The sequence below is a fragment of the Rattus rattus genome, chromosome 1 (genome assembly GCF_011064425.1).
Source record: "Rattus rattus isolate New Zealand chromosome 1, Rrattus_CSIRO_v1, whole genome shotgun sequence".
NCBI lineage: Eukaryota > Metazoa > Chordata > Mammalia > Rodentia > Muridae > Rattus > Rattus rattus.
In genome coordinates this window covers 265,213,301-265,239,187 of record NC_046154.1, presented here as the reverse complement: position 1 = coordinate 265,239,187, position 25,887 = coordinate 265,213,301, and the positions used below count along the sequence as shown (strand labels likewise).

General features: G+C 40.4%; 1 protein-coding gene across 1 annotated transcript in view; it reads right to left on the bottom strand.

Annotated features, from left to right (window-relative positions):
• Window positions 1-25,887, bottom strand: part of Cntn1 (contactin 1) — a 291,050-nt gene that overhangs the window by 110,895 nt on the left and 154,268 nt on the right. Inside the window, 5 exon segments of the mRNA XM_032885326.1 lie at window positions 1,741-1,836; window positions 3,947-4,119; window positions 7,484-7,616; window positions 13,467-13,499; window positions 17,159-17,290. Of these exon segments, the coding sequence (XP_032741217.1) occupies window positions 1,741-1,836; window positions 3,947-4,119; window positions 7,484-7,616; window positions 13,467-13,499; window positions 17,159-17,219 (496 nt within the window). The 5' untranslated portion in view covers window positions 17,220-17,290.

The window sequence follows — 25,887 nt, the reverse complement described above, 5'->3', positions numbered from 1 at the left end:
CCCTCTCCGATGCTTATACCCTTACTTCCTTCAGTTCTTTCCCGTTTTAGTCAACATCCCCTTCTTACCAGAGCCCTTTCTAAAATCTAAATTATCCTCAATCCTTTCCTGTTTCCTCCCCTCTCTATCATTCAGTGTCTCTTAAACATGCCTCTCATTGATTGTCTGTCTGTCCCAGCAGACGATCTCTGAGGGCTGGCGGCTTTTATTCCTCTGTTCCCTGGTGTGTCCTGTGGAATGGGCAGTGCCTATTGAACAAAAGTGCTCACAAGAGGTTTCCTTAAACACCAAGCTCATCCAGCGTTAAACAGGCAAAGGGAGTCACTGTGCTGCTATTGCCTTGTTTGTGGGGAATACTGGGAAGAGGGGGGGATGTTTCCTCATGGTTTCAGCAGTTCCTCAAGCCAAAGCTTGTTCTCCCACCGAAGCTGGTGCAACAGTATATATGCCCCTCCCACGATTACTAATTAATCCTCTTTCTTGCAGTGCAGAGGAAATTACCAGTACGTTAGAAGTTACCAGAGCTACAGATGTCATTTTCATATATGCATATAAAATTGCTCGTACATGGAACTTACATGTAATATGTGCATATAATTTTGTATGTGATCGTATGTGTATATGTCTGTGAATACACATGAATTCAGTGTATCCTACACATAATTACTTACAATAGAGCATTGTGTTTCATTTTCTACGGATATGCTTTAAATCGCACTTAAAATAGAAAGAGTATAAAACATTTATTCCTCTGTAAGGAGATAAACATAACAACCGAAGACAGTCCTATGGGTGTACAGCACAGTAGCCTTTGGTCTCACCATATTGAAGGAAAGATGTATGTATTCCAAGTTGGAATTTTAACAGGTGGATTTTAATTTGGTTCCTTTTCTGAAGTGTACGGTTGCTCTCATAGGCCAGTAACTCCAAAGACATTAATAATTGATCATGTCTTCATCCATTTCTAGAGCTTAGTTATAGTTCACAGTATATTACACATACCCAATTAAAAAACCTGATTGGCCATGCATCATGCCTCATTACTGCTATATTTCTGAATGTTTAACCTAGCTTCTGCAGAATCTGCCATAACTTCTCTTACATGATGGGAACTTTAATGAGGGCACAGACCAACATATGTATTGTCTATAAACGGAAATGACTAGAATCCCTTAGGATTAGGGCCAAGTGACCAAGTAGGAAAGTGTTTACAACCACCTCAAGTGATGACGACAAACTGATCCTGTTGTGAATGTGGACTTCTGGGTATGACTTAGCCACAATACTGCTCAATTCTCAGTGACCTTGTTTAGCTGCATGATGTCTGATTGAACATTGTCACTGTTCTGGAGGAAGGGTTCATACCGTCCCACCCTGACATTATATGACAGGAAGTTAGGTAGGGGCTGCTGGAGGAGAGAAGTTTTCTTCAGTGGTGTAGTTGTTCTTAAATTGCCCATGTTTATGAAAAATAACTCCTTTTCATGCTCCTGTAAGTAATCCCAGTTAAACTCATTGGCTCGTCAAGCTAGTCTCCAGTGGAATCCTTTCTTCAACGAATGTCCTCTCTGTGGTGAATATATGTTGTTTGTCTCCGCAGGGAAAGCTCACACAACAAATGCAAATAATGAGCCAATTTAAATGAATGAATTGACCATGACTGTTAAATGAATTGAGTAGTTATTAGTGTATTAATGTTCCTAGAACACTCAAACTATTTCATTCTGCAGTTGCAGTTACCTGGGAAGTGGTAGGGAGGGTCGCAGAGAAGCACCATGCCCTTCCCTTCCTTCACCTTCACTTCAGGACGATCCTCAGGAGGAAAGGGGTCAAGATCTGATTTCAAAAGGGAAAAGGGAAATGTTCACTCTGCTCAAGAGAAAGAGACATTTGTTAAGTGTAATCTTACAGTAATACAGTGAGATCAGGCAAAGCCGGGGAGCTTCCGGAACAAGCGAGGAAACATACACAGGTATCCCTTCCGGTGGCTGCTCAGACACTCTGTGAAAAGACCCCGGTTGGACAATGGGAAGGTGATCAATCTCTGATCCTTTAAATTGTGTTTATTTCTTTTCTAAACTCATTTTCCTCTGTGTGTTGTGTTTAAAATTCTCATCTTGCTTGATTTCTTCATTCTGACGTACATCATTTCTTCATCTGTCTTACTAATATTGTTTCTAGTTCATTTCTGACTCTCTTTTGCATTGTTTGTGATCCACACCCATACTATAATACTTACATTTTACTCTCCTTACCATGCTGCCTACCTCTGGAATCCTGCGTGCTCTCCAGGTTATATTTTTTCCAGAGCAAGGCTTAAAGGTTCATCCCTGGACCTGATGGGCTAATGGCACCTGAAATCCTTCCCTAGCCTCACCTGCTCATTTGATCGTTTCTGCTCTGGTTGTAAAGCAGCAACACAAATACCCTATTCTTAAGCTCACTTTCCTAGATCCTATTCTATTCCAGTGACAGAAGAATATTTTTGTTCCTAATGCCTTTCTTTGAAAAATACTTAAATGGAAGTATTAAATTTTTAAAAGATCCACGTGTTTGTCTACAATTTTCTTAGCTATACTAGTCCAAATATTACTGTTTCTTGACCTATCTCACCCTTCCTGGTGATGACTTGTGAAAACATTGTTTTCATCCTGTAACGTATCTAGCAAGATCTTGACCTAAAATCACAAACCAGAGATTAATTATCACATCCAGTTCCCCTCTCAATGTAGAGCTGTCCTTTAGAACAAGCTCTTAACTTTGATGCTAGCAAGTATTTTTTTTAAATGTTTACCATTATTGGGCCCTGTAAGAAAATGATTGACTAACTAAAATACAGTTTAACTGATCCAGGCCCAGAGAAAGTAAATGCTGAAGAGATATTTTCGGGACTGGGGCACTGAGGAGCGACATACAGTTCTCTGTATATCTTGATACTATCTCAATAACTAATTCTCACTCCATGGGGCCTTCAATGAGAACACTGGCATCACCCCACTGATACTAGATTGCAGAGAACCATTCAGGGTTCTTCAGAGCGTAGTTCTGGTTTCTTTGGAGAACCCATAGTCCTTGGCCTGTGCTGCGCTTACCACCCAAAGCCCGTTCTCCTATACATTACATTTCTTCTCTGGCATGTTCTTGTCAGTAGTCTGTTCCCTTGTTTTACTCTTTTTGCTGAACTTTTATGGTTTACTAATATGTCTTGGTGGTCACACAGAATTACTATATTTTAACTGAAAACTTCCCAAGTGCCATACTTGTCTCACCAACAACAACCTGTAAACGAACAGGTGCCACGACTTCTTTACTAAATCACAGAGTCATGACTTTGGTTGGAATGATAAGGCAGGAGGATCCATATTCACAGAGACAAGGCTATTTTTTTAACATTATTTGTTTCTGTGTATGTGTGAGTGTATGTGTTTTTATGTGGATGTGTATGTTTGTGTGCATGTGTGTAATGTATATACATGTGATATTGTGTATGTGTGTGAGCGTGTGTGTTTATGTGGATGTATATGTTTGTGTGCATGTGTGTAATGTATATACATGTGATATTTTGTGTGTGTGCGTATGTGTGCGTGTGTGTGTGTATTTATGTGTGTGTGTGTGTGTGTGTGTGTGTGTGTGTTTGCTTTCTACCCATGGAAGCCAGAGGAGGGCATTGGATTCTATGGTGCTGGAGTTATAAGCAACTGTGAACCACTCAACATAGGGGTATTGACAACCAAACATAGTGTTTCTGTAGAGGTAGCCAGAACCCTTTGATTCTGAACCATGTCTCCAGGAGAAGTGATTTTACGGGAAGAGAATACTTGGTGTAGTTAACCATCCCACAGACAACACCCTCACACACAATTTATATAGATTTGGAGCAATAATTAAAACACGTGTAACTTTATTTCAAACAAATCCACCCTTTGAAAAGGTAATGGTTACTTACACCCAAAGCTCAGGGTGGCCTCGGTGCTTCTGACCATCCCGTAGTTGTTGGACGCCAAGCAGTAGTATATTCCTGCGTCTTTCTGTTTGTCAGGGTTATTGATAACGAGGTTCCCTCCAACCATGCTGTATCGATCGTTCGTCAGGTCAACGTCCCCGTTATTCATTCTCCACCTTGAGAGAAGGACATGAACGTTACTCTGAAGCGCATGAAGCCTGGAGACTATCGGGCTAACTTCACTCTGAAGTAATTTACATACAGCTCCATGTGAAGGGAGATGGTCAGACAGCAATCGATGGTACTTCTTAATGATCTGTGATTCCGAGTATTTTGAAACGTGGACAATAATTTAGCTAAGGTACCAAAATGTAAGTGTGAATTCCTGGCATGTTCCCCCATCTCAAATGCAGTATTCTAAAGGAAAATGTGTTGAGTTTTATTCCTAAAACTGGCTTCAGGTATTACTGAGATCGATTTCATTATTTAGACATGAGCATATTTGATAGCCATATTTTGCTTGGGTAGTTTCACGAGCATCTAGATACATTGTATAAAATATCAAAGCATATCTCTAGCAAAATTAAGATACAAAGTATCAGTATCTGGTTAAATTGCACAGCAATTTTCCAATGAAACTAAAGGAGGCAGGCTGTCTGGTCCGCAATTAACACACCTTTACCACTAGAGGGAGATCACACAGTTTAAAATTAGTCTACTGGGGTCTCAAACCAAGCCATAAATAAACTGGTAAATTCAAATTTTCTTCATTCCAGATGTGCCAACAGTGGTTCCCTTTCACATTACTGAGAGGCAACTTTTGTTGAAAACCTTTTGTTCCACATTTTCTATGTAACAGTGTCAATTAAGAATACCGTGGCTAAAGACACCACTCTAGGGAAGGGAAAAATATTAAAAATTGGAATTCTGCTTTTTCTGGGTGAATTGGAAAGAAGAAGGAATATAAGAAGAATTTTTCACTTACAGTGATCGTAACTCAACATTTTAGAAATATGCCATGCTGTGCCAGAGTCCATCTCTTAAAACAATGTCCCAGGAAAAGCATCAGACAGAAGTCTTGACCTTGAAGTTCAGGGGGCAGCTGTGGCTAGTTTCCAGATGCCAAATACATTGTGATGCGGGTGAGGATAATGGCAAAAATGCATGACTTCAGAAAGTGTTTGTAAGTCAGATCACTAGGACATTTCATCGTTATAGTCATGGAGTAAGATAATTTCAAAAGCAAGAACACACAGTGTCCCGTTCTTGTTTGCTGTGATCACCTCAAGTCACTTGGTTTGATATCATCAGGGCCACTCTTGTCCTGGGCAAGTAGAAGTGGTTTGGAGTGATCACAGCACAGGTTTCAATGGTCAGGATTCTCCCCTCCTTTATTGGGTCCAAGTTGTGTTAATTGCTCTGACTTCCTGTGGCTCTGGTTGTTTAGGGTATCAGATAATTTTATGCCTTGATGTGTCTAGATAAATTCATTGTCTTTTTTCAGAAACGTGTGCCAGGACCACTGTGCCTTTAGATATTCTTTGACTGTAGAGCTTGCTCCTTGGAGGTGGAGACTGGGGAAAAGTGTGTCAAGGCTGGTGAGCGGCAAGGAAAATTTCTTGTTGTGCCTCTTACGTTTCAGGATGCCACCACGAATAACCCATCATCACAGAACATGCTACAAATACCAGGCTACTGTGTGAAGGACACCGTGGGTGGTTACTGAGGGCGGTGTAGTACCTTCTGTAATTCACTACATTTGATCTTTTTTTTTTTTTTCGAGCTGGGGACCAACCCAGGGCCTTGCGCTTCCTAGGCAAGCGCCTACCACTGAGCTAAATCCCCAACCCCTAATTCACTACATTTGAAAATCGTTCTTTCTACCACGAAACAAGTCTCCCCTCTTCTCTTCCCCCGTAAGCTTTTATATTACAGTCAGATGCAGCTGCCTTTGTCAGCATCTACTCGGCTCCTCCAGCTCCCTGTATTAATATACGGACAGTCCAGCCAGCTCAGCCTGGGGTTTTAGTTTGGCTAAAACCTGTTGGGTGGAGTTGGTTTGCCAAATTACATTTCATTCATACTGCCTCCTTGTGGAGAAGGCCCACCCATACTCCTGCCAGTGCTGCGATCCTAGAGACAGAGCCCAGCGCCTCCTGATTGGTCGCCTCCCAGCCAGTCTGGAGACAGCTGGCGAGGACAGTATCAAAGAATCTGCATCACTGAAATCGGCTTGAGATTTACACACTATCTTTAGAAATCATTGCACCTGTGCTTTGGTCAGGCGTCTGTGCTTAACTTACACGGGCAAGCCACTGTAAATTTAGTATTTAGCCTCCTTTCTTGTGAAATTCTCTGTAGATAAATTTCCTCCACAATCACCGATGCCAGCCCATGTCTGTGACTGTGTGCAGAGGCCATTGCAGTTAATTTTTTTTTTTAGAACAAATGTACTATTTGTAATTTATGTCGTCCCCCCGTGCATGAAATTGAAGTCATAAAATAATGTCAGGATAGTGATTTTTACACCTAAATTCATATTTTACTTCTGGAGTGATTTTGTAATTATAGCCAGAGGCAGGAGAGAATGAGCATCATTAGAATTAAGTGGTGAGAAAGAGATTATTTTTCCCTATAATAGCTTTTTATAATAATAGAAAGCTATTTATAGGAAGAATGCCTACTATCAAAAATTAATTATCAATTGGCAGCCTTCAATTCAATCAGGTGATAATCGTCCACTAAAGTCCCATTTTCCCATCAATCATTTGTGGGGTCCCCTCCTCTCCCATGGAAACACTTCAGAAAAGAAATTCAAATTCACTGGCATTTGGTTAAGTTTTAGTCTTTGAATAAGATTAAATTGTTGGCGCAGTTTTATAAACTCTCTGTAGCAGAGAAACCCATTTTTATTCTTTATAAAGTTTATATGATAGCACAAAGAAATAACCCAGGAATGTGAAGGGGCTCTCGCACTGTTCAGAAGATAGATATGTTTAAAACACATTTTTTCATGTGCTGGAAATACAGGTCAGTGGTCAAGTGTTTGCCTCACACACATGAGCATCTGGGTTCAATCCTAGCAATGCAGGAAACTTCTGTGTTGTCAGCGAGAGAGATTTACGATCACAGAAAAGGGTAACACTTTCTGGAACTGTCTATGTGAACTTTGAATGTAGTTAATATAGAAATGATTGGTCACTCAAGATTTGAGTTAACTAGGATAGTGAATACAGAATTATTTTATCTTCAAATGTAGTTAATGCTTTTACATAACATTTGCTTGTTCTGAAGCATTAGATGATACCAAATTTACATGTATCATCACTGAATAAGTAAATTCTTACATATATTTAAGAAAATTTAAGATAAATATCATATAGCACTTCCAGTAGTGTATACTCCAGTGTTTGGATTGATGTTCATGGACCTTATAGACTTGTCTTGAAGATTTCTCTATAGACCTGAGATCACAAATGACACCTGTACTCTTGGCCCTACCCCTCCAGTCTAAGCAGAGTAGTAGATGGGGTGCATTACTTGTAAACCGGAAATGGGCTTGCCCGTGCCCGGCAGTTGAGCGACACTTTGCCTTCCAGTGACTCTTCTGGGTAAATGGTATTGATTGGTTGCTCTTCAAAAATGGGTCCAAATCCTTTATCCTCCTCAGAAACTGAAACAAAAACAAGATTTTTTTTTTTTACAATGTATACCCTTGTAACTCAAAGAAATTTTGGTTGCATCAAAAATGCCCCTTATTTTGCCTGTCTCTCATGGTTCCCCAAAATGTACCATGTGCCAGTTATCTGCTTAAGCTCCCTACACACACACACACACACACACACACACACACACACACACACACTCATGCCTCTATTTTCTGAAACCGTCATCCTGCTTTTCCTAATAAGTTTGTGTAATTGTGAACCAGCCATGGTGGTAATTCCTTCAGAAGGCTCTCACCCATCCTCCTGTTTTAAATCATTCCCTACTTGGGACTTAAAATACCTGTTTTGCTTCGATGTTTGATGCAACCTTCTATCTAACCACCCTGTCAGGACTTGGAGACAGGTGACTTCTTTAACCACTATACCCTGCTAGGCAGCTGCTTAGTGGTCTAGAATGCGAAGTTGCTTAAGATTTTAGAAAGTAGGAATTAAGCAGTAAATGAATTTCTGAATGCTCTGGGGGAGATTATCCTCCTTTTAACTTTTTCTTGAACACATGACCGGGATGCACACCCAGCATCACTTGGGACAGCATATGCACACACTGCAAGTATGGGAGTCGTGAACTGGCTTGAACCCAACGCTGTACCCAGTTTGGGAAATAATTTTCTGTGAGTCCATCCTCTCTGGAGGGAAGAACAAATGGCACCCTAGGGAAGGTTGAAGAGGTAGGAGTTACTTGTATGTCAGCAGCGTCTGTACACAACAGCTAAGAGCTGAATGTTCCAAATGAATCAGTAGTGAGCCGTGTTCTTAGAAAGGAGGGAAAGTCTTCCCTGAGGTCACTGGGATGGCTCAGATAGATGCAAACTGAGGCTCACTCCTCCGCCTTGTGTTGTCATTGTTTTGTCTCATCAACCGATGAGATCCTGTCTGAAAAATAAATTACCCACTAACAGTCATAGACCCCTACCTTTTCTAATGTATTTTATTTATATATCTATGAGAATATATAATGTATTATATATAGTTGAAAGGCAATTCTGCAAAGAGTTTATGTAAATCTTAAATTTGTGGCTAAAGTCGTATAGTTCAAACAGAGCAATTTATTTTTTTCTTAATGGCAACAATTTGCACAAAGCATGTGTGTTCATTTTCCAATCCCCCAGTAGCTTCTGCCTTCTATAGGGACAGACTATGAAACCTTAGTGAAATAAAATAATGAAGTTAAATTAATCTTCATAAGGAAAAATTACATTTAAAATACTTTAGTTTTCTCAGTTCCAGGATAGATGTATACTGTTTAATGAACAGATGGTGCTTATATTTCTAGAATTTTCTTCCTTGAGTAAAGGAGTAGATCCCCTCTGGGGCTTAAAAATGATTCTGAATGTTGTATTAGGGAACTGAAAGTGACCCCGAAGAACAGCACTTAGTGCATCCAGTCTCTGCCTACAGTTGTCACGCTCAGCAGCCTCATAACCTGTCACCCATGTGGTCACTTCAGGTTCCCCTAATTCACAGGTGTGTGCACATGCACACCAAGAGAAAAGGTCTTCATGGATCAGTAATACAACAGTAGACTCAGAACAGGACCCACTAAAGCAGATTTACACACCCCTTCAGGAAAGAGCGTCTCTGTCTCCTGATAGTCTAGCGGTAGGAGGATGCCGGTCAGAGTTTTAGATGGTTTGGAAGTTTGATAGAGTTGAGAGATGGGGCATCTTAGGTCACATGAACACTTGATTAACAATTTTTTTAGTCTGTGTTTTTCTTAATATAAACTCATTTTAATAAAAATTCCTTTTCTAATATATAGTGTAGCTATCATAACTCTACCATGGAAGTGATTACCTTATCAAATATGATTAAAAATTATTGATAAGAAAAAAATCACAATACTTATGTGAAGTAAAATTTGCAAATGAAAGACAATCAAATGCTATGGCTTCTCCTTGAGTGGGCTTCTCATGTTCATAGAGCACATAATCAATCACGGCATGAACTAAAATTGGGTCCTCACACTTTTCCCAGGTAGAGATAGTTCTCTGTAATCTTGCTACTTGGTTTTATTTCCAGAAACTGAAAGTAAGATTGCAGTTTGTGCTTGAGAGTTATTTTTAGTCCTTTTTATAACTGTCTTGAAATAAACTCTATTTTTCATTCTGAAATATGTCATCTGAGTCTGTTATTAAACAGAAGTTTTGCATAAGTATGTTTTCAGATGAGTCTAAGAAAAAAATCTATTAGGAAATAAAGTAATGACATCAAACTGAAAAGTCTATTATTACAATTCTTATCACATTTATAATATTTCTTATTATGGAACTGAGTGAGAGTGGTTAACGCTTTCTTGGAAGTTGATCAATTATTTACATGCAGCAAAAGTTACTTTGTTTAGCACAAACGTCTAGACAGTATTGACCCTATTTTCACTGAGAGAATCAAGATGTTAGGACTTGGGTTTTAAATCCTCCATCACTTAGAGTGATGGGTAAGAAGTGACATAGCACTAATTTACATCCCTAACAATGTGATACCGGGAGTTCTTCCATTAGTCCAGTTTTTAAAAGGATGGAGAAGATTGGATTAGCAGATTTGATTATGTAGACTAAAGTTTTGCTTGGCTTTACACAATAGGGAGTGTCCATCAGAACTTTATAAACCCCTTGGACCTAGAATCGTTTCTTCAACTTTTAGACATGGCTGGGAATATTCCTAGGCTACTTCACATCTGACTGTACCTTAAGTGTAAAGTTTGTTGTAGATGGAGAGGATCCAGACTACCTAGGGCCATGACATTTCTTCCAGAGGAATCAGGGAAAGATTTCTTTGTTTTAAAAAGAGATAGGTGAGACAGAGAGGGAGGGGAGAGGGGAGAGGGGAGAGGGGAGAGGGGAGGGAGGGGAGAGGGGAGAGAGAGACTCCCTCTTCACTGGTAATAGTGACAGTCGGCTATGCACTGCAGGGAAAGGCTCACTGCATTCACTACTGTACATCATAGGTGGCAAAGAGGCAATTGTTGAAGCTTGCTATATTCATAGAAGATATATCAAGGGATTGAAAAGAACAAGCATAGGGAAGAAAGTTTTGTTATATTGGTGTGAAGAAGATAGAATACATGAAAGTTAAACATAGAGTTTAAAAATAACATTTATTATTATTATTATTAATTATTATTCATTGGTTTGTTAAGACAGGGTCTCTCTATGTAAGCATGGGTATCCTGAAACTCTCTATGTAGACCAGACTTGTCTTAGATATCTACCTGCCTCTGCCTCTCATATGCTGGTATAAAAGGCATGTGTCACTATTGTCTCACAATATGGAACATACATGTGTTGATAGGGAGAAGTTGACTATAGGGAGAGAGAAAAGGGACATTTTCTGTGGCAACAGGTTAAATGGACCATAGGAGAGACAGGTCTACTGCCCCAGAGCACAACAGGGTGTGGCAAGCCCTACAAATGGCAGCACAGCACTGGTGCAGATACGAGCAGGGTTTCAGAGAACATAGGGGGAGCCCGTGGAACTGCCTTCTCATCATTTCTAATCTCTCTACATAATACAAACCATATCCAACATGTCAATGTCAGATGCGCAAGTAGTTTAGAGGTATGAGGAGTAAGGCGCCCTATGACATGACGGTTGTGTGTGTTTGCGCATGCGTGTAAGGAAATGCAGTGTTTATTGGGCAATCTTAGCACTCCACCAGAAGTGAGGAGTCACAGGTTTAAGTTTGACGTAGATGAGGTCCTTATTGGCTATCAGGTAGATGAACGTATATTTTGTCTTTCCTCAGAGACGCACCTTGCGAAAGGCGAGACTTTGGCACGCTCAGAGGGAAGGCTGTCTGGAGAGCCACAGGGAGAAGCCAGGAAGGAGCAGCAGAAGGTAGACACTGGGTTCGGCCTTCACAATGACAGGACCATATGGGGCCGACGCCCGCTGAAGGAGGCCAGGATTCTGCGGGTTCTAAGGGACTATTTTATGCTAACACCTTGAGTTTGGGTTCTATTTTCCAGGGATGTGAGGAAAAAATAAATGTATGTTCTTAGTGACTCAGCTAGAGGTGTTTTATTATGTCAGTGCAAAGAAATGTCTGCACTTACTTTTTTTAGTACTATAAATCTTGAGTGCAATTAAAAATAAACCATTACACTTAACTCTGCAGCAGGGTTTCCAATGGTTTATTTGACAATAAAATACTTTCTAATGAATTTCCCGCTAATATTCAATAGAAATTGGAAGTGTTTATTCTTTTCCTTCCTTCCTTCCTTCCTTCCTTCCTTCCTTCCTTCCTTCCTTTTTCTTTCCTTCCTTCCACCCTTTCTTCTTTCTAAAACTGTTATCAGTCACCCTGTTTATTTAGAATTTGCACCATTTCTCCATGTTCAAATCCTTCAGGATTCCTTATCTACAACAGCCATCATTAAACACATATTGAGCTATCAAATAATTCCTTTAATACAAATTCCATTTTTCTTCAAAAATTGCTATCTTTTCATATTCCCTACTTAGGATAAGGTTCTCGGAGTCTAGTCACTGATCTTTATGAAGCCTACATGTAGTGATTGCCAGCTCACAACGTAGGAGGGAAATGGCTTTGACAGGATTTGGGCTAAGAATTCCTTGTCCTTCTGTTCTTTAAACCGACAAGTGAAAAATCTCAGAGCGAATGACATCCTTTGGGTTTGCAATGGAGGTTGTCACACTGGATGCTCAGCACTCCTTCCTGACTTTGTATTCTGTCATTTTGCAGTGGTTACAGTAGTTTCAAAGTCACTTGTCACTGGGCACATGGTCCATCAGTCACAACGCCAGCTGCATTCACTGTGTTTTTTCCAAGAGGGGGTCTCGCAGTAAGAAACCTGGTGACTTTTGCATATTGAAAACAGAAGCTCACAGAAGTTCACTAATTTATGCAAATCCCACAAGCTTAGCCAGTGAGTTCCTGCTGGAGAGGCAGATCCACATTGGTCTTCTTTGCTACACCTCTCTACTTCACCAAAAACAGGAGACTCAGACCAGCAGGACTGGTTGCTACATTCACTACATCTCAAACAGGAAATTTTTATCGTGTCTGTTGGCTCGGACCTGCACTGAATCTTAAGTTTCCACATGGATTAATTTGAGTTTTCTCTCTCAAAGCAAACACGAGGCTTGCAAAAAAAGTTAAGCAGTTTTAATCTTTTTAAAAAAAATTATTAATGGGTTATTTCATTTACATTTCAAATGTTGTCCCCCTTCCCGGTCTCCCCTCCACAAACCCTGAATCCCATCCCTCCTTCCCTTTGCCTCTAAGAGGGTGCTCACCCACCCACTCATGGCTCCTGCCTTTAGCAGTGCCCTTCTCTGTGGCATCGAGCCTTCACAGGACCAAGGACCTCCCCTCCCATTGATGCCAGATAAGGCCATCCTCTGCTACATATGTAGTTGTAGCCATGGACCCATCCATGCACACTCTTTGGTTGGTGGTTTAGTCCCTGGGAAGTCTGAGGGGTCCAAAACACTTCACTGTTACAAAGTATGTAAGACAAATGGAGACCACTTTGAATTAATTGTTTCATCTGCCTAAACCTGGTGTGTGTGTGTGTGTGTGTGTGTCTGTGTGTGTGTGTGTGTGTGTACGTGCGTGTGTGCACATGCTTGACTGTCTTTCAACAGTCAAGCAAGCTGTTCTGTTATCTAAGAAAGAAAGTACTTTTCAGGATTTCTAAGTGACCCAACAATAGTAATAGCAATAACCGTCAAGTTTAGAGTGATCATAGCTTAAAGCAGAAATCAAATATCATTACACACACACACACACACACACACACACACACACACACACAAAGTTATTTAAAACTTACCTCCATGACCATATCTTCTGTGCCATGTAAACTCTAAACAGGAAAAGAATAAGAAAAACATTTTTATGTCAACTAATTCCGTCAGGTGAGTTTTTAAACTTGGGCAGAGTCAATGAAATGAGACAAAATCCTCTTCACACAAGATTGATGTATCTTTACACCTGTTCAAATACTTTTTTCTTATTTTTACATTATATAGTGGCAGCATAGTTTGTAATCAATAGAATTAGTATTAGTTTGGGAGACTAATACAACATTTTCTATTTCACTTATAATAAAATATCAATAACCTTATAGAATTTATTCATGTGTACTATATGCACATTATGCATGCAATTATAAATGCACATATGTGTATTCATATCATGATTGTGGCTCTGTATATTTAGCATTGCCTTTAAATGCCTAAGTACTAACTGTGGCAGGATACAAACAGGAGGAACAGGATGGGGACAAAGGAATGGAAAATCACTTTGGTCCCCAAGAGCAAAGATTTCCAACACAACTAGCAAAACAAAGGCCTTTGTCCTTTCTCAGCTTTCTAGGGGTATCAGCAGGACCCGACCCCTCTCTGTGCTGAGCTAGTGTTTCTAGATTGATCTTATCAAACCATATAATTTTTTGTTAATATGTATTCTCTCATACATTACATCCAGACCAGTTTCCTCTCCCACTCTCTCTTCATATCTCCCTTCTCCCCAGATCAACTCCTGTTTCCCTTTAAAAAAATAAAAAGTAGTCCTTACAGGAATATCTATTGAACTTGGCCTAACAAGTTACAGTAAACTTGTATGAGGGCATAAACTCTCATATCATGGATGGAAGTGGAAACCCAGTAGTAGGAAAAAGGTCTCAATCACAGGTAAAAGGGTCAGAAACATGCTCCCACTCCCATCATCAGAAGTCCCATCAGAACACCAAGTTTTGCAACCATAAGGTTGAGCAGAAAGCCTATCCCAGATACATAAGGGGTCCGTTTTTGTTGCTTCAGTTTCTGTAAGCAGAAAATTGGGAATTGATCTGCCTCAAGACTCAGCCATATTACTCTTGGGCATATTCCCAAAGGACACTTCATTATACCACTTGCTCAAACATGTTCATTACAGCTTTCTTCATAATGGCCAGAAATTGGAAACAACCTAGATGTCCCTCAATCAAAGGATGTATAAAGAAATGTAGTACATTTAAACAATGAAATATTACTCAGCTGTTGTAAACAGTATCATGAAAATTGCAAGCAAACAGATAGACCTAAAAATGATCATCCACTCAAGGTAAAAATGACCCAGAAAGGTAAGCATTATCATGTACTTACTTATAAGTGGACGTTAGCTATCTACTTATAAGAGCAATCATGCTACAGTCTGCAGATCAAGAGGAGCTACGAAACAGGGAGGGCTCAAAGGTAGATATATGGATCTTCCTGGGAAAAGATAATCAAATAGATTCTATGGATGTGGATGGGAGAAAGAGGATTAGGCAGGACAAGGTGTGTGTGTGTGTGTGTGTGTGAGAGAGAGAGAGAGAGAGAGAGAGAGAGAGAGAGAGAGAGAAAGAGAGAGAGAAGGGGGAGGGAGAGATGGGGTGGAGGGAAAGAATCCTCATAGAGATGGATGGAATCGGGGAGGAAAACTGGGGGCAATGTGGAAACCTAGTGCAGTGGAAACTCCCTGGAAACCATGAGGGCTAACCCAGTGAAATCTTCTAGCAATGGGAGATATGGATCCTCTTCTCACCACGTTCTGTAACGCAGCAACTCTCCTAGTAGTGTGACTAGGACATCATCCCAGCCAGAAAACCTGAGACCTACAATCTTGTTGTTCCTACAAGACTTGCTGGAGCAATGGTGGTGCAGAACTTGTGGGAGTGCCCAACTAATGACTGGTTCAACTTGTGGCCCAAGCCAGGAGAGAAAACCCACACAGGACACTGCCTGGATGACCAGGAGTCAGGGGCAGGGTAATCCAGAGACCTGGATAGAAGCAAACATGACTAGAAAAATTAAGCCTACTGATATTCTGCTGTACTCATAGATAGGTGCCTAACCCAACTGTCATCAGACAGGAGTCATGGGGCAAGTGATGGGAACATATGCCAAGACCCACAGCCAAGCACTACACAGAGCCAGGGGAACCCCACGTAAGAGGGGGAAAAGGATTGTAGGAGCCTGAAGGGTGGAAGACAGAATCCATTAAGCAGGGCTCATCCCACTATATTCTTATCCAAGGCACCTCTGGATCCATCCTATGCTCTAATTTAACAAAAAGAGAGAAAGGGAAAAGTTTGTTTTTCTCAGATGCCCTTCCAGAGGTAACTAGAGAGCCATTAACATGGTGTACATGCTGCTATTAGCACAAGTTTTGGTTGTTCTACACAGGTGCTCGAAGTTGTGACTTAATTTCCTCTAAGTGCTTTCCCATGTAATTCTAATGAACTCAGATTCTGCTATATTAAGGTTTGTCTTCAAATCCTTTTTGACTGCAAAGCCAAGGATCCGGTTCAACTTGAGCTTAGGTGCCTGAAAACCTGAAGGAAAGGCTGAGGCGGCTGAAGGCAAAGCAGGGAGCTGTGGCTCTGTCTCCTGCTCTTGACATCAAGAAAATGATTTTCACAAAATTTCAAATTAGTAGAATAAAAATCACTGTCTTCTCAAAACCCATAATTTTTATTTCCTTAGAAATAAATAACAGAGTAACAGTTGACTCTCTGTGATCCCAGCACTTAGGAGGCTAATACAGGAGGATCGGTAGTTTGAGGTCATCCTTCACCACCTGACCAAATTTCAGGGTTAGCCTGGGCTACACTCCAATAAGTGAATAATAAATGCAATAGAATAGTCTTTGGGTACATCCTTAAAGAGACCAGCAGAAACTCTATGAGAAGACTAGATATATCTTCAGTTGAATAGCAACTCACAAGTACCCGTTGAGTGAAGGTCATTGAGGTGGAGGTTGGAAAAAAAAAAAAAAAAGAAATGTTAGGAACTTGTGGGAAATATCTCCCCAAGTTTTCATATTTCTTCCGAAAGAGAGAAACATGGTCTTTGTGCAGAGAGCTCAAAGCTGCTCTGGTCTTCTTTATATGCTTATAGACATCATAGAACATCTGGACACTAATTCCCTAAGACTGAGTAGAGACGTGCAGGACTTATCGGATTCAGGGCTGTGCTGGATACTCACAAGAGCCATTGTTTGTTAATTATGAGAAATGCTGTGGGCCGGTTACCAAACACAGCTGTATTAACTCAACCGAATGCTAACTGACAAGGGAATGACAAAAGACAGACATTTAAAGTGTTACTTTTTTAATTTCTCACTACCTTTTGCTAGTATTGCCCGTAGGGGTTTCTTTGATTGTAGGCAGGTGATGGAAATACCAACCATTTCTCTCAATTCTGCATTAGAGGGTGTTTAGACCACATTGTCCCATAGCAACTGTTACTATTATCAGAGATACAAAGTTTACATCTACACACTTATGAGCATTTTTCAACTACAAAAACTAGGCTAAATCTTACAAGTTGTATTTAAAAATAAAAATAAAGCTATTCTTGAGACATAAAATGTCTTTATTAATATGACCAGACCCAGAGGTCAGAAGTGAAATGAGCTCTAATTTCACATGAAAGATTTCATGAGAAAAGTGCATATAGTCCCATCATTTATGGAAAATACACAGAGGATTTGCCTTACCTCCTAGACAGGATGTTAAGGAGATTAGCAGGAGATGACTGACCAGCAATGGCGTTTTCATCTTCTGTTGAATAGATGGGTCAGTTTCCAGAAGGAATGGGAGTTTTATGGCAGTTGACAACTATGAAAGACCTGTATGGAGAAAAGATGGTCAGTAGGTTAGAGGGCGGGGCAAGATGAGGAAAAGAGTGGAAGTGAGGAAAACAGAGTAGACAGGAGAAAAAAAAAGGGAACATCAAAGAGGAATGGGGGGGGACAAGAGAAAAGGACAAACATCCAATAGTTAGGGTCAGTGACAAATTAACTACATTTCAGTGTTCTGATTTCAGCTGATTTTCATACATTTGTAACGAGAAGAGTCATAGTCCATGGCCCTGGCTGGTCTTCCAGTTCATGCCGGCCAGGACAAGATGCTCTGATGGCAAATAACCAGGTGTCTTTTCTTCTCTAACACGCAACCCACTCATCCTCTACTGAAATGTTAGATTGTCAACATTTTAATCAATTAATTTAATAGATTAAACTTAGTTGGAGCACAGATAGAATGATCAATTTAAATGCAATCTAACGTGTGAGACCCTGGGGACCTCTCTGAGTCCACAGGAAAATGGTTGAGTTTGGTGAGACATTTTAGAGGCTTGGAGGATGGCACAGCAGGGAAGCCTTTTGGTGTTTTGTAGAAAACATTTGCCAGAAATGCCTAATGCTTTTGTCTGTCTGTCTGTCTGTCTAGTCAGAGTATGCTGCACACCCGAGACAAACTCAATGTAACCAGCCCTAATCATTCTTCTTTCCCTTTTCATGTTTTATTTACTCATTAAATGTGTTTTTTTTTTCTTATTGTACAATATCTCCAGCCATCTCTCTCAGCAAAGATCAAGGTGGGTTTGGTACGATCACATTTTTAGAAGCTGGGGAATCCCTCTTTAAAACTAAGGAGAAACCATTTCATAAACCAAACTGCAAAGCCATCTAACAATCTAGTTAACATACCTTGTTTGGTTAGTTTTCCAAAACCAAAATGGCCATATAGTTACACTGCTAGGATTTCACCCAGAAATTTGGAACAGCCTTGTGGCAGTGGGGGGCATGTAACTAATGGTTCATTACCTCTGTGGTAAATTGTCTCGGCCTAAGCAACAGATATGAAAAAACAAAAGCAAGGCAGTTAACTGCTATTAAGAAACCCTCTCTGGTCAGTGGCAAAGCAGACATGCAGATGATTCAGTGTTATGACATAACTTGAGATTTGCAGGATATTCGACTTGAGACGAAAGGGTTATTCTCATTGAGATCATTGCAAACACAGCAGGGTGGCAATGTGAGTGAAACGTGATGATGGATATTCTGTAGCCTAAGCCTATGATCTAAGATTTGCCCACTATAATCCAACCATTTCTACTGAACTCTTGGAAAACAACATATCCTAGAGCATTACAGAGATCCCCGAATAGGAGTTTCAACCTGAGAGGATACACCATGTTTTCAGAGATTTACAAATAGTGATATGGGATGTTAGACAGGAAGAAAGGGAAGGAAGGGGCATCTGCAGACAACACCTGAGTGTATCATTTGAGACACATGCATATTTCGCTCAGTTACTCTAAAATGGGAGGAAGAGCTGGGGAGATGGCTTTGTGGTTAAGAGCACTAACTACTCTTCTATAAGATGCGGGTTCAATTCCAGTACCCACATGATAGTTCACCGTTATCTATAACTCCAGTTCCAGGGGACCAGAAACCTTCACACAACATACATACAAGCAAAACATTAATACACATGAAATACAAATAAATAAAAATAAAGAAAAGAAAAGCAAATGGGAGGAATGGCTAGGATGAGCTATGTACAAGACTCCCACAGCCCCTTCCCTTATGCCATTGCTTGAAGACTCTGTTAAGCTGTTCTGAGAATTTTCTCAGAAAGCCTAACCTCTCTTTACTTCATAGTGAGGCCTCCAGCTATGTGACAGTCGATGGACCCCAGTGCTGAGCTTAACACTTTTCTGACTTCTGCAATAATGGTCTCAAAGCATGTTGACACTGGTAAGTTTTTGTCAGCTTCACATGCAGCTAGGATAACTTGGAAAGATTCTCAGTGAGAGATTGTTTAGATCAGGTTGGCCTGTGGGTGACATGTTGTCTTGTTAACATTAAAGGAGGTGTGAAAACTTGTCCACTAAGTACAGCACCATTTTCTGGGTTTGCATTCTGGAGTATATAACTGTAGAGAGGAGGGAGCACACCGATGCATGTACATTTTCATCTCTCTCTGTTCCTGACTGAGTGATATGAAGAGCTACTTAAAGTTCTTGCTGCCTTGATTCCTTTGCTATGATGCAATGTTGCCTGGAATTGTGAGTGAAAGCTCTCATCCTCTAAGGATTCTGTGTGTGTGTGTGTGTGTGTGTGTGTGTGTGTGTGTGTGTGTGTATGTGTGTGTGTATGTGCATTTGTATGTGCTTGCATATGTATGTGCATATGTGTGTGCATGTGTGTCCATGTGTGTGTCTGTGTGTGTTTTATCAGAGCAACAGAAAGTAAACTAAAATGTCTTTTGAAGTGCCAGCATTTGAGGTCACTGGCTTTATGACCAGAATACTGTGATAATGGAATTCCAAGACACATCTAATTGTCGAAGTACGTGCAGGAAAGATTGCTGAGATATACAAACCTAAAATATTTTTTGTAAGGCCTATGAATATTTCACTTATGCTGTGAGATACATTTCAAACACAAACTACCATGCTTCTATTCATTTGAAACTTTTAAGTCTTGAAATATTAAAATCTCCCTTGAAAATGTGCTGGGGATGGTTACAAATTTAAAATTCATGCCTCTATTTTAACACAAAACCTATTGAAAGAAAAGAATATGAAACTTGTGGTGTGTTAAATGTACTTCTTACACTCCAGGCACATTGTATAAAGAAAAACAAAATAAGTTCCTCTCTAAGTCTATTGCTAAATTCTTTTGTCAAGGTCAAGAACCCTCAAAGGGAACCTGGCATTTCTTGTGACAGAAGCATAGTAGAAATCCCATGTGCGATTTCAGTGATTAAGGCCATGAGCTTCTCTTCCAGAGGATCCTGGCTCTGTTCCTGACATCCACAGGGCAGCTGGAAGGCATCTGTAACTCCAGTCTTAGGAGATCTAATATCCTTCTCTGGCCGCCATGAGCACTTCACAAACTGGGTGTTCAGACGCATGCAAGCTAAATAACCCATAGACGTAAGTTAAGAGCAAGTCAACTTTCAAAGATATTTTACAACAAAATAAAGTATAAAATACTAATTAAAATAGATCAGGAAATCAATTTCGAAAGAAAAATACTGATGCTGCATTGCTCAACAGATAGTTACGCATTAGCCAAGGAGTAGATACAGAAACAACATTTCAATAAAAATGAAGAATCTTGTACATTTTGGTCAGGATGGATTCTGACCAATTTTATTGTTTTCATTCTCAAGAATCCTGAGGATGAAATCATTTATATATATATATATATATATATATATATATATATATATATAGCAATGTATAAATTATTTAATTTTAGAAAATGTTAATTCAATTCTTAGGTTAAAGGAAAACAGCAGTAATGAGTCATACATGATAGGGAGGCAATATTCAGAATATCATTGCTAGAAAATGAACAGCTAGTTTTAGTTATAAAACTTAATTTATTAGAGATTATTTTTGGGAAAGTACAGCCTATATACCTGGAAAAGCTGTATCGTCTAGAATATTTCATTTAATTTTACTTTTCTATTAAGCAAGCCTGGCAAGTAAAAATCTACTGTAATAAAATATTTTTACTGTAGCATTTGAAAATAATGAGGAATGATAATTATGTTACTTTCAGAAAGAAAGGGAATCGGTTAAAGGGCCTGAAGAAAAATGGTCAGATTTATTTTATTTAAGCGATGCATGATATCAATATTACCAAACATAGACATGAATGCATGAATGAAAATCACCAACACTGATGGCCTATGTCAATCTAAGCTTAGAAATGCAGCAAAATGAGTGTTTTTGGCTACCAACCCTCCCATAAGGCCTACAATATTTAGGATGAATTATTTGGTGAAGAGGAAGGCAGAAAAAATGCAAACAGATAACCGTGTCAAAACTTGTGTTTCTACGAGATAGTCGTTCTCAAAGAGTAATCTAGCTAAAGAATGTGCAAAGGAAACCACAGAGCATGCGCGAGTTCAGCAGCAACAGGAACTGTCAAATTTTTACCCAGGTACTTCCTACAAAGTGTTCAGATGGGAGAGGAATAGCAGGGCTCCCAATTACTCAGATTACAGAGCACGAGAGGCTGGTATAGTCTGGTCTTGGGGTGAGAGAGCAGCAGCATTTAGCAAAGGGAAGAGTAAGTTGGAAGACAGGGAGAGGAGGCAAAGAGCCTTCTGTGAACTCATGCACCCTTGAGGTCTGTCGTTCTAGTGGAGGGAGACACGAAGGAGTGGTTCACTTACCCATTAACTCTACGGGTGAGGTGCGGAAGTGGGGTAAATACGGAATTGGCTGTGCCCACACAGAGCAGGTGTTCTAGCAAGTTAAATAAAACGAAGCCAAACAAATTCTAGGTCTAGGATCTTATTTAGCACTTCCTTCTCAGAGAGCAAAGCACCACGGAAGACATTGGAGGGTGCAGTCAGGGAACAGAGGCAGAGCTCATCCAACTGTCATGCAGCTTGCAACACTGGGATACTTATTCAACCCCTGACCCTCAGGTTTTCCTCACCTATTCAATATGGAACCAGAAACTGCTGTCTGTGTTGTGTGAGACTGTCGCTGTAAAGTAACTTACTCTGAAATTACTTGAGGCATAACGGTTGGGTTTTATTCTATCAGTGCTAGGTGTTTGGTTAGATATTAGCAGGATTAGAAAGCAGGGCTAGAGCCCTTCATCCTAACCAGCAGCTGGTGAACGATAAGGCCTGCAACTTAAGGGCCCTTATTACTGGTCAGAGGAATGGGTTGTAAGTCAGATCTCTGGCCCTGCGTGGAGATGTCACACCCCGAACTGCCTGGAAGGGAGAAAGGAGTTGGCTCTGCACAGCACATAAGGGCAAGGTCTGTGGGAAATAGTGAGCTAGTGTTAGACATGTAGAAAGCAACTTGATTGATCAAAAAGCTAGAAAAAAAAAAAGAAATGGAAGGGAGGAGAGTCTAGGTGAGAATGAACGTGATGAACATGACTCGTGATCACTCCTCTGATACGATCGGTAACACATGCTCACTTCACTGAAGGGGTGGGGCATGCTCACAGAATGCCTAATCGCTGTTACGGATTACCTCAGCGTCGATTCAGTTCCTCTATATGTCTCATCAGAGGCACTAAACTAACAAGTGAAATAGTACTCTTCTTTGTGTACCCTCTCCTTTTAGGGTTTCTTTTTCATTTTCCTTTAACTAATCTGTTAGTTCTGCCCAACGCTGTGGGACACTGGACTTGAAAGTCATTGGCTCTCTGGAGGCCGTTCTGTTGACTTCTAGACACTTAACATCCTAGGTAACCATGTTAAGCTCCCAACAGCCCAGCAAACCTTGCTACTCTCAAAGAATCCACATCATTAGGTCTCTAGTGCATAACTATATACATTTCACTCAATGAGTCCTACACCTCACAATATTACTGAAAAGGCAGAAACGTTCTGAGAAAGGGCAAGGCAGTGCCTCCTTCCATGAAGGTCAAACTGTACCAGAGTTGTTAGAATGGATTCTGAGAACCTGTGCAAGCTATGCTTGGCCATACATCCTCGACAGGCCAACTAAAGACACAGGTAGTAGTGAAATGAGAGAAAGGAGATTCACTCAATATGGCCACTTTGGGAAGAGGAACAAGGAGGTCTAGTAAATCCCTCTCTCAAGTCCATCCATAGTTTTGTTCTATGAGGTTTAAGTTAAACTGGATGGTAAGAATTAAACATAACTAAGCCATCCTCATCACATATGATGTTAGCCCATCATTCCAATGTCTAGATTCCAATGTTAGTCCAGATTCCAATGTCTCTTACAAGTTGGTCTCATCCATTTCCTTCTCTCAGCTTTGGCCTCCTGTAGAAACTGCAATAACTTAGGGCCCATTTTCTCAAAAGTCTAACAACTAAAAGGAAGGGCACCAAGCTATCACTAGAATATCTTTACTCCTGCCAAGATGCAGATGCTTATGTAAGCAAACAGGTCTGCCAAACACTCCAATAGGAAGAAATGCTCCCTCGATAACATCTGTATTCTGCGTGACTTAGAAAGTTTAAAAAGGTCTTCCTAAAATGTATACTCACATCGTTGTTCTTTTGGTCATGGTTTGCTCTCATCCTTGAAAAAACCCTAATATCTGAATAAAACAACAACAACAAGCACCTTCCTCTCTTCTCTATCATCTACAGTAATCTCTGAATTTCATCTGAATTCTTACGTCAGAGATCAGAAGGATTGGGTTGCCATGGAGGGTATAAACAGGGTTTCAGTAGCAATAGGTCCATCTGGACAGCAATGATGGCATCCATGCCCTTTTCAATGCCTGTCTGATTACATAAAAATGGCGACCTGGGTATACACCTGTATTCTAAGCACCTTCACAGAACTAAAATGTAACTTTAACAAAGACAGGCTCATAAACAATAAATAATAAGATATGTCTCTTCTTGAGGCTTTGGGCTTTGTTAGAGATTCCTGTGGCCTAGAAATGTAATCTTGAAGAGGCTCGATGCTTTGCAAATAGATTTTAGAGGTGAAGTTGCTTGAAGTCCGTCTCCAAGTTTGAACATTAGCACTCATCAGATCAAAATTTTGTTATTGTTCATGCCTCTCCGGGGTACGCCATGCCTTTCTCGCCTTACTTTAAAATGTTGCCACTTCGATAGTGCTTAATCATCAACTCGGCAGTGTGTAATTTATCCCATTAAATGGGATCTTGCTGGTTGGGTGTAAAAGCATCTTTGACATCTGGTCCGTGCACTTGCTTTCCCCAGTGATTTACTCTATTGTGTTGCCCGCTCTCCTGTCAGTTGTGACTCTCTGATCACATCCCTCAGCCGCACAGTGCAGCTAATCTTCATCTCTTAAGGAGCCTGCTCAAAGCATTTCTCTCATGAGGAATCACCACAGGACTCCTCAGAGTTGGCTCTCTAGCCTACATGGGCCTCACAGTGATGGAAAATGAAGCAGCAGAGGAAGAAAACCATCATCTCACACAGATGCCAGATACAGAAGCAGCCTTATTTCTACCAAAGACCTGAAGGAAATAGGAAGCAGGATTTGCTTCCTTTCCCATAGTCAAATCATGTTGGTTACCCTCAAAAGTTCCTTAGCTTTCAGGGCATCACGGCATCTAACACTGCCAATTGCTACACTGACTGCTCCATCGGATATTCATAGCCTCTAGATGTCCCCAGGTATATAAGGAATCTGTGATCGAATCCCTCAGCAGCACCCCACAGCTAATCTATTCTAAAGGAAACTGCTTGAAGCATTTCTCTCAAGAGGACATGTCACAGGACTCATCAGAGTCTGCTACCCTACCACCACTGCTGTTCAAAGAAATTAGGAAGCAAATTGGTTCCAAAAAATGCATCAATTGTATTTATAGTTTGGTTAATGGAGAGGTAGTGGCCATCACACAATCTATAAAAAGCCAGAAAAAGAAAAAGAAAAAAAAAGACTAGAATTATACACTGTCAGCTGAGAGACAGGCTAACCAGTGTTTTCCTTGGTAGGAGGGTTCTTGGGCCCTAGGTTGCCTTCACTTTCCAGTTTGGAGACAATTTTTTCACTCAGGTTTGGGTAGAGGAAAATAGGGATCTAAAAGGTTTCACATTAAGAAAGAGAAGAATCCCCACCCACTCTTCGTCTGAGAAGGTTCTTTATCCTTCCCCCCTCCACTCCTTTGATGAGTTTAAGCTGTAGCCCTTAGTCTCTTTTCTTCAGAGGTCAGCTCAAGCTCCAGACTTTGGCATTCTTAGATGCCAGGGTCACAAAACTACTGGCAATATTCCATATTAGGCATCAGACACATGGGTGTGGCCTGGCAGCAGGTCAGGCACTGAGGCCTCTAGGTTACACAGCAAAAAATAAAAATAAAAATGGCAGCAGAAATAATTATAAACCTGACTGAGGACTTCACCTAAGACGCACATGCAAGAAGCAAATGTGACAAAGGTTAGGCCTGAGTAAATAACCCTCAAAGAGTCTCAAATGCCCACTGAGTACCCAACCTCACTCCCCAGATTTTTATGAAGTAAACCCAGGTCTACCTCACAACCCAGAAATGCTTTCTTATGACGTTGCTCCCTTTGCTATTAGCACGCACTTGTCCCTGATCTAATTCCTTATCCCAGAAAAACAGAAATCAGAAATCCTATCAGTGTCCTCTGAGGACACATGGACCTATGACACGGTGACCGAGTTGTTTACAATGCAATGGTGTGCTGAGTTCCACGTTCGTAAGTTTATTCAAAATAAAGCCTTGTAAACAATCTTGGTTCATGTTTGAGGCTCATATCTTATGAACTGCAGCAATCCCGCTGGACATACAAAACTGGGTGTTTCCCAGAAACAGAGTTTCGTAACAATGAAAAATAAGTTTAATATTCTTTTACCAGCATTTCCTATTTTCTTATTATGTAGTAAGTTAGTATGCTATTGGATTGGATTGTGACAGAATACCTGATTAAAAAAAAATGCTAGGTAGACTTTAGTTTCATCTAAACTTGTAAA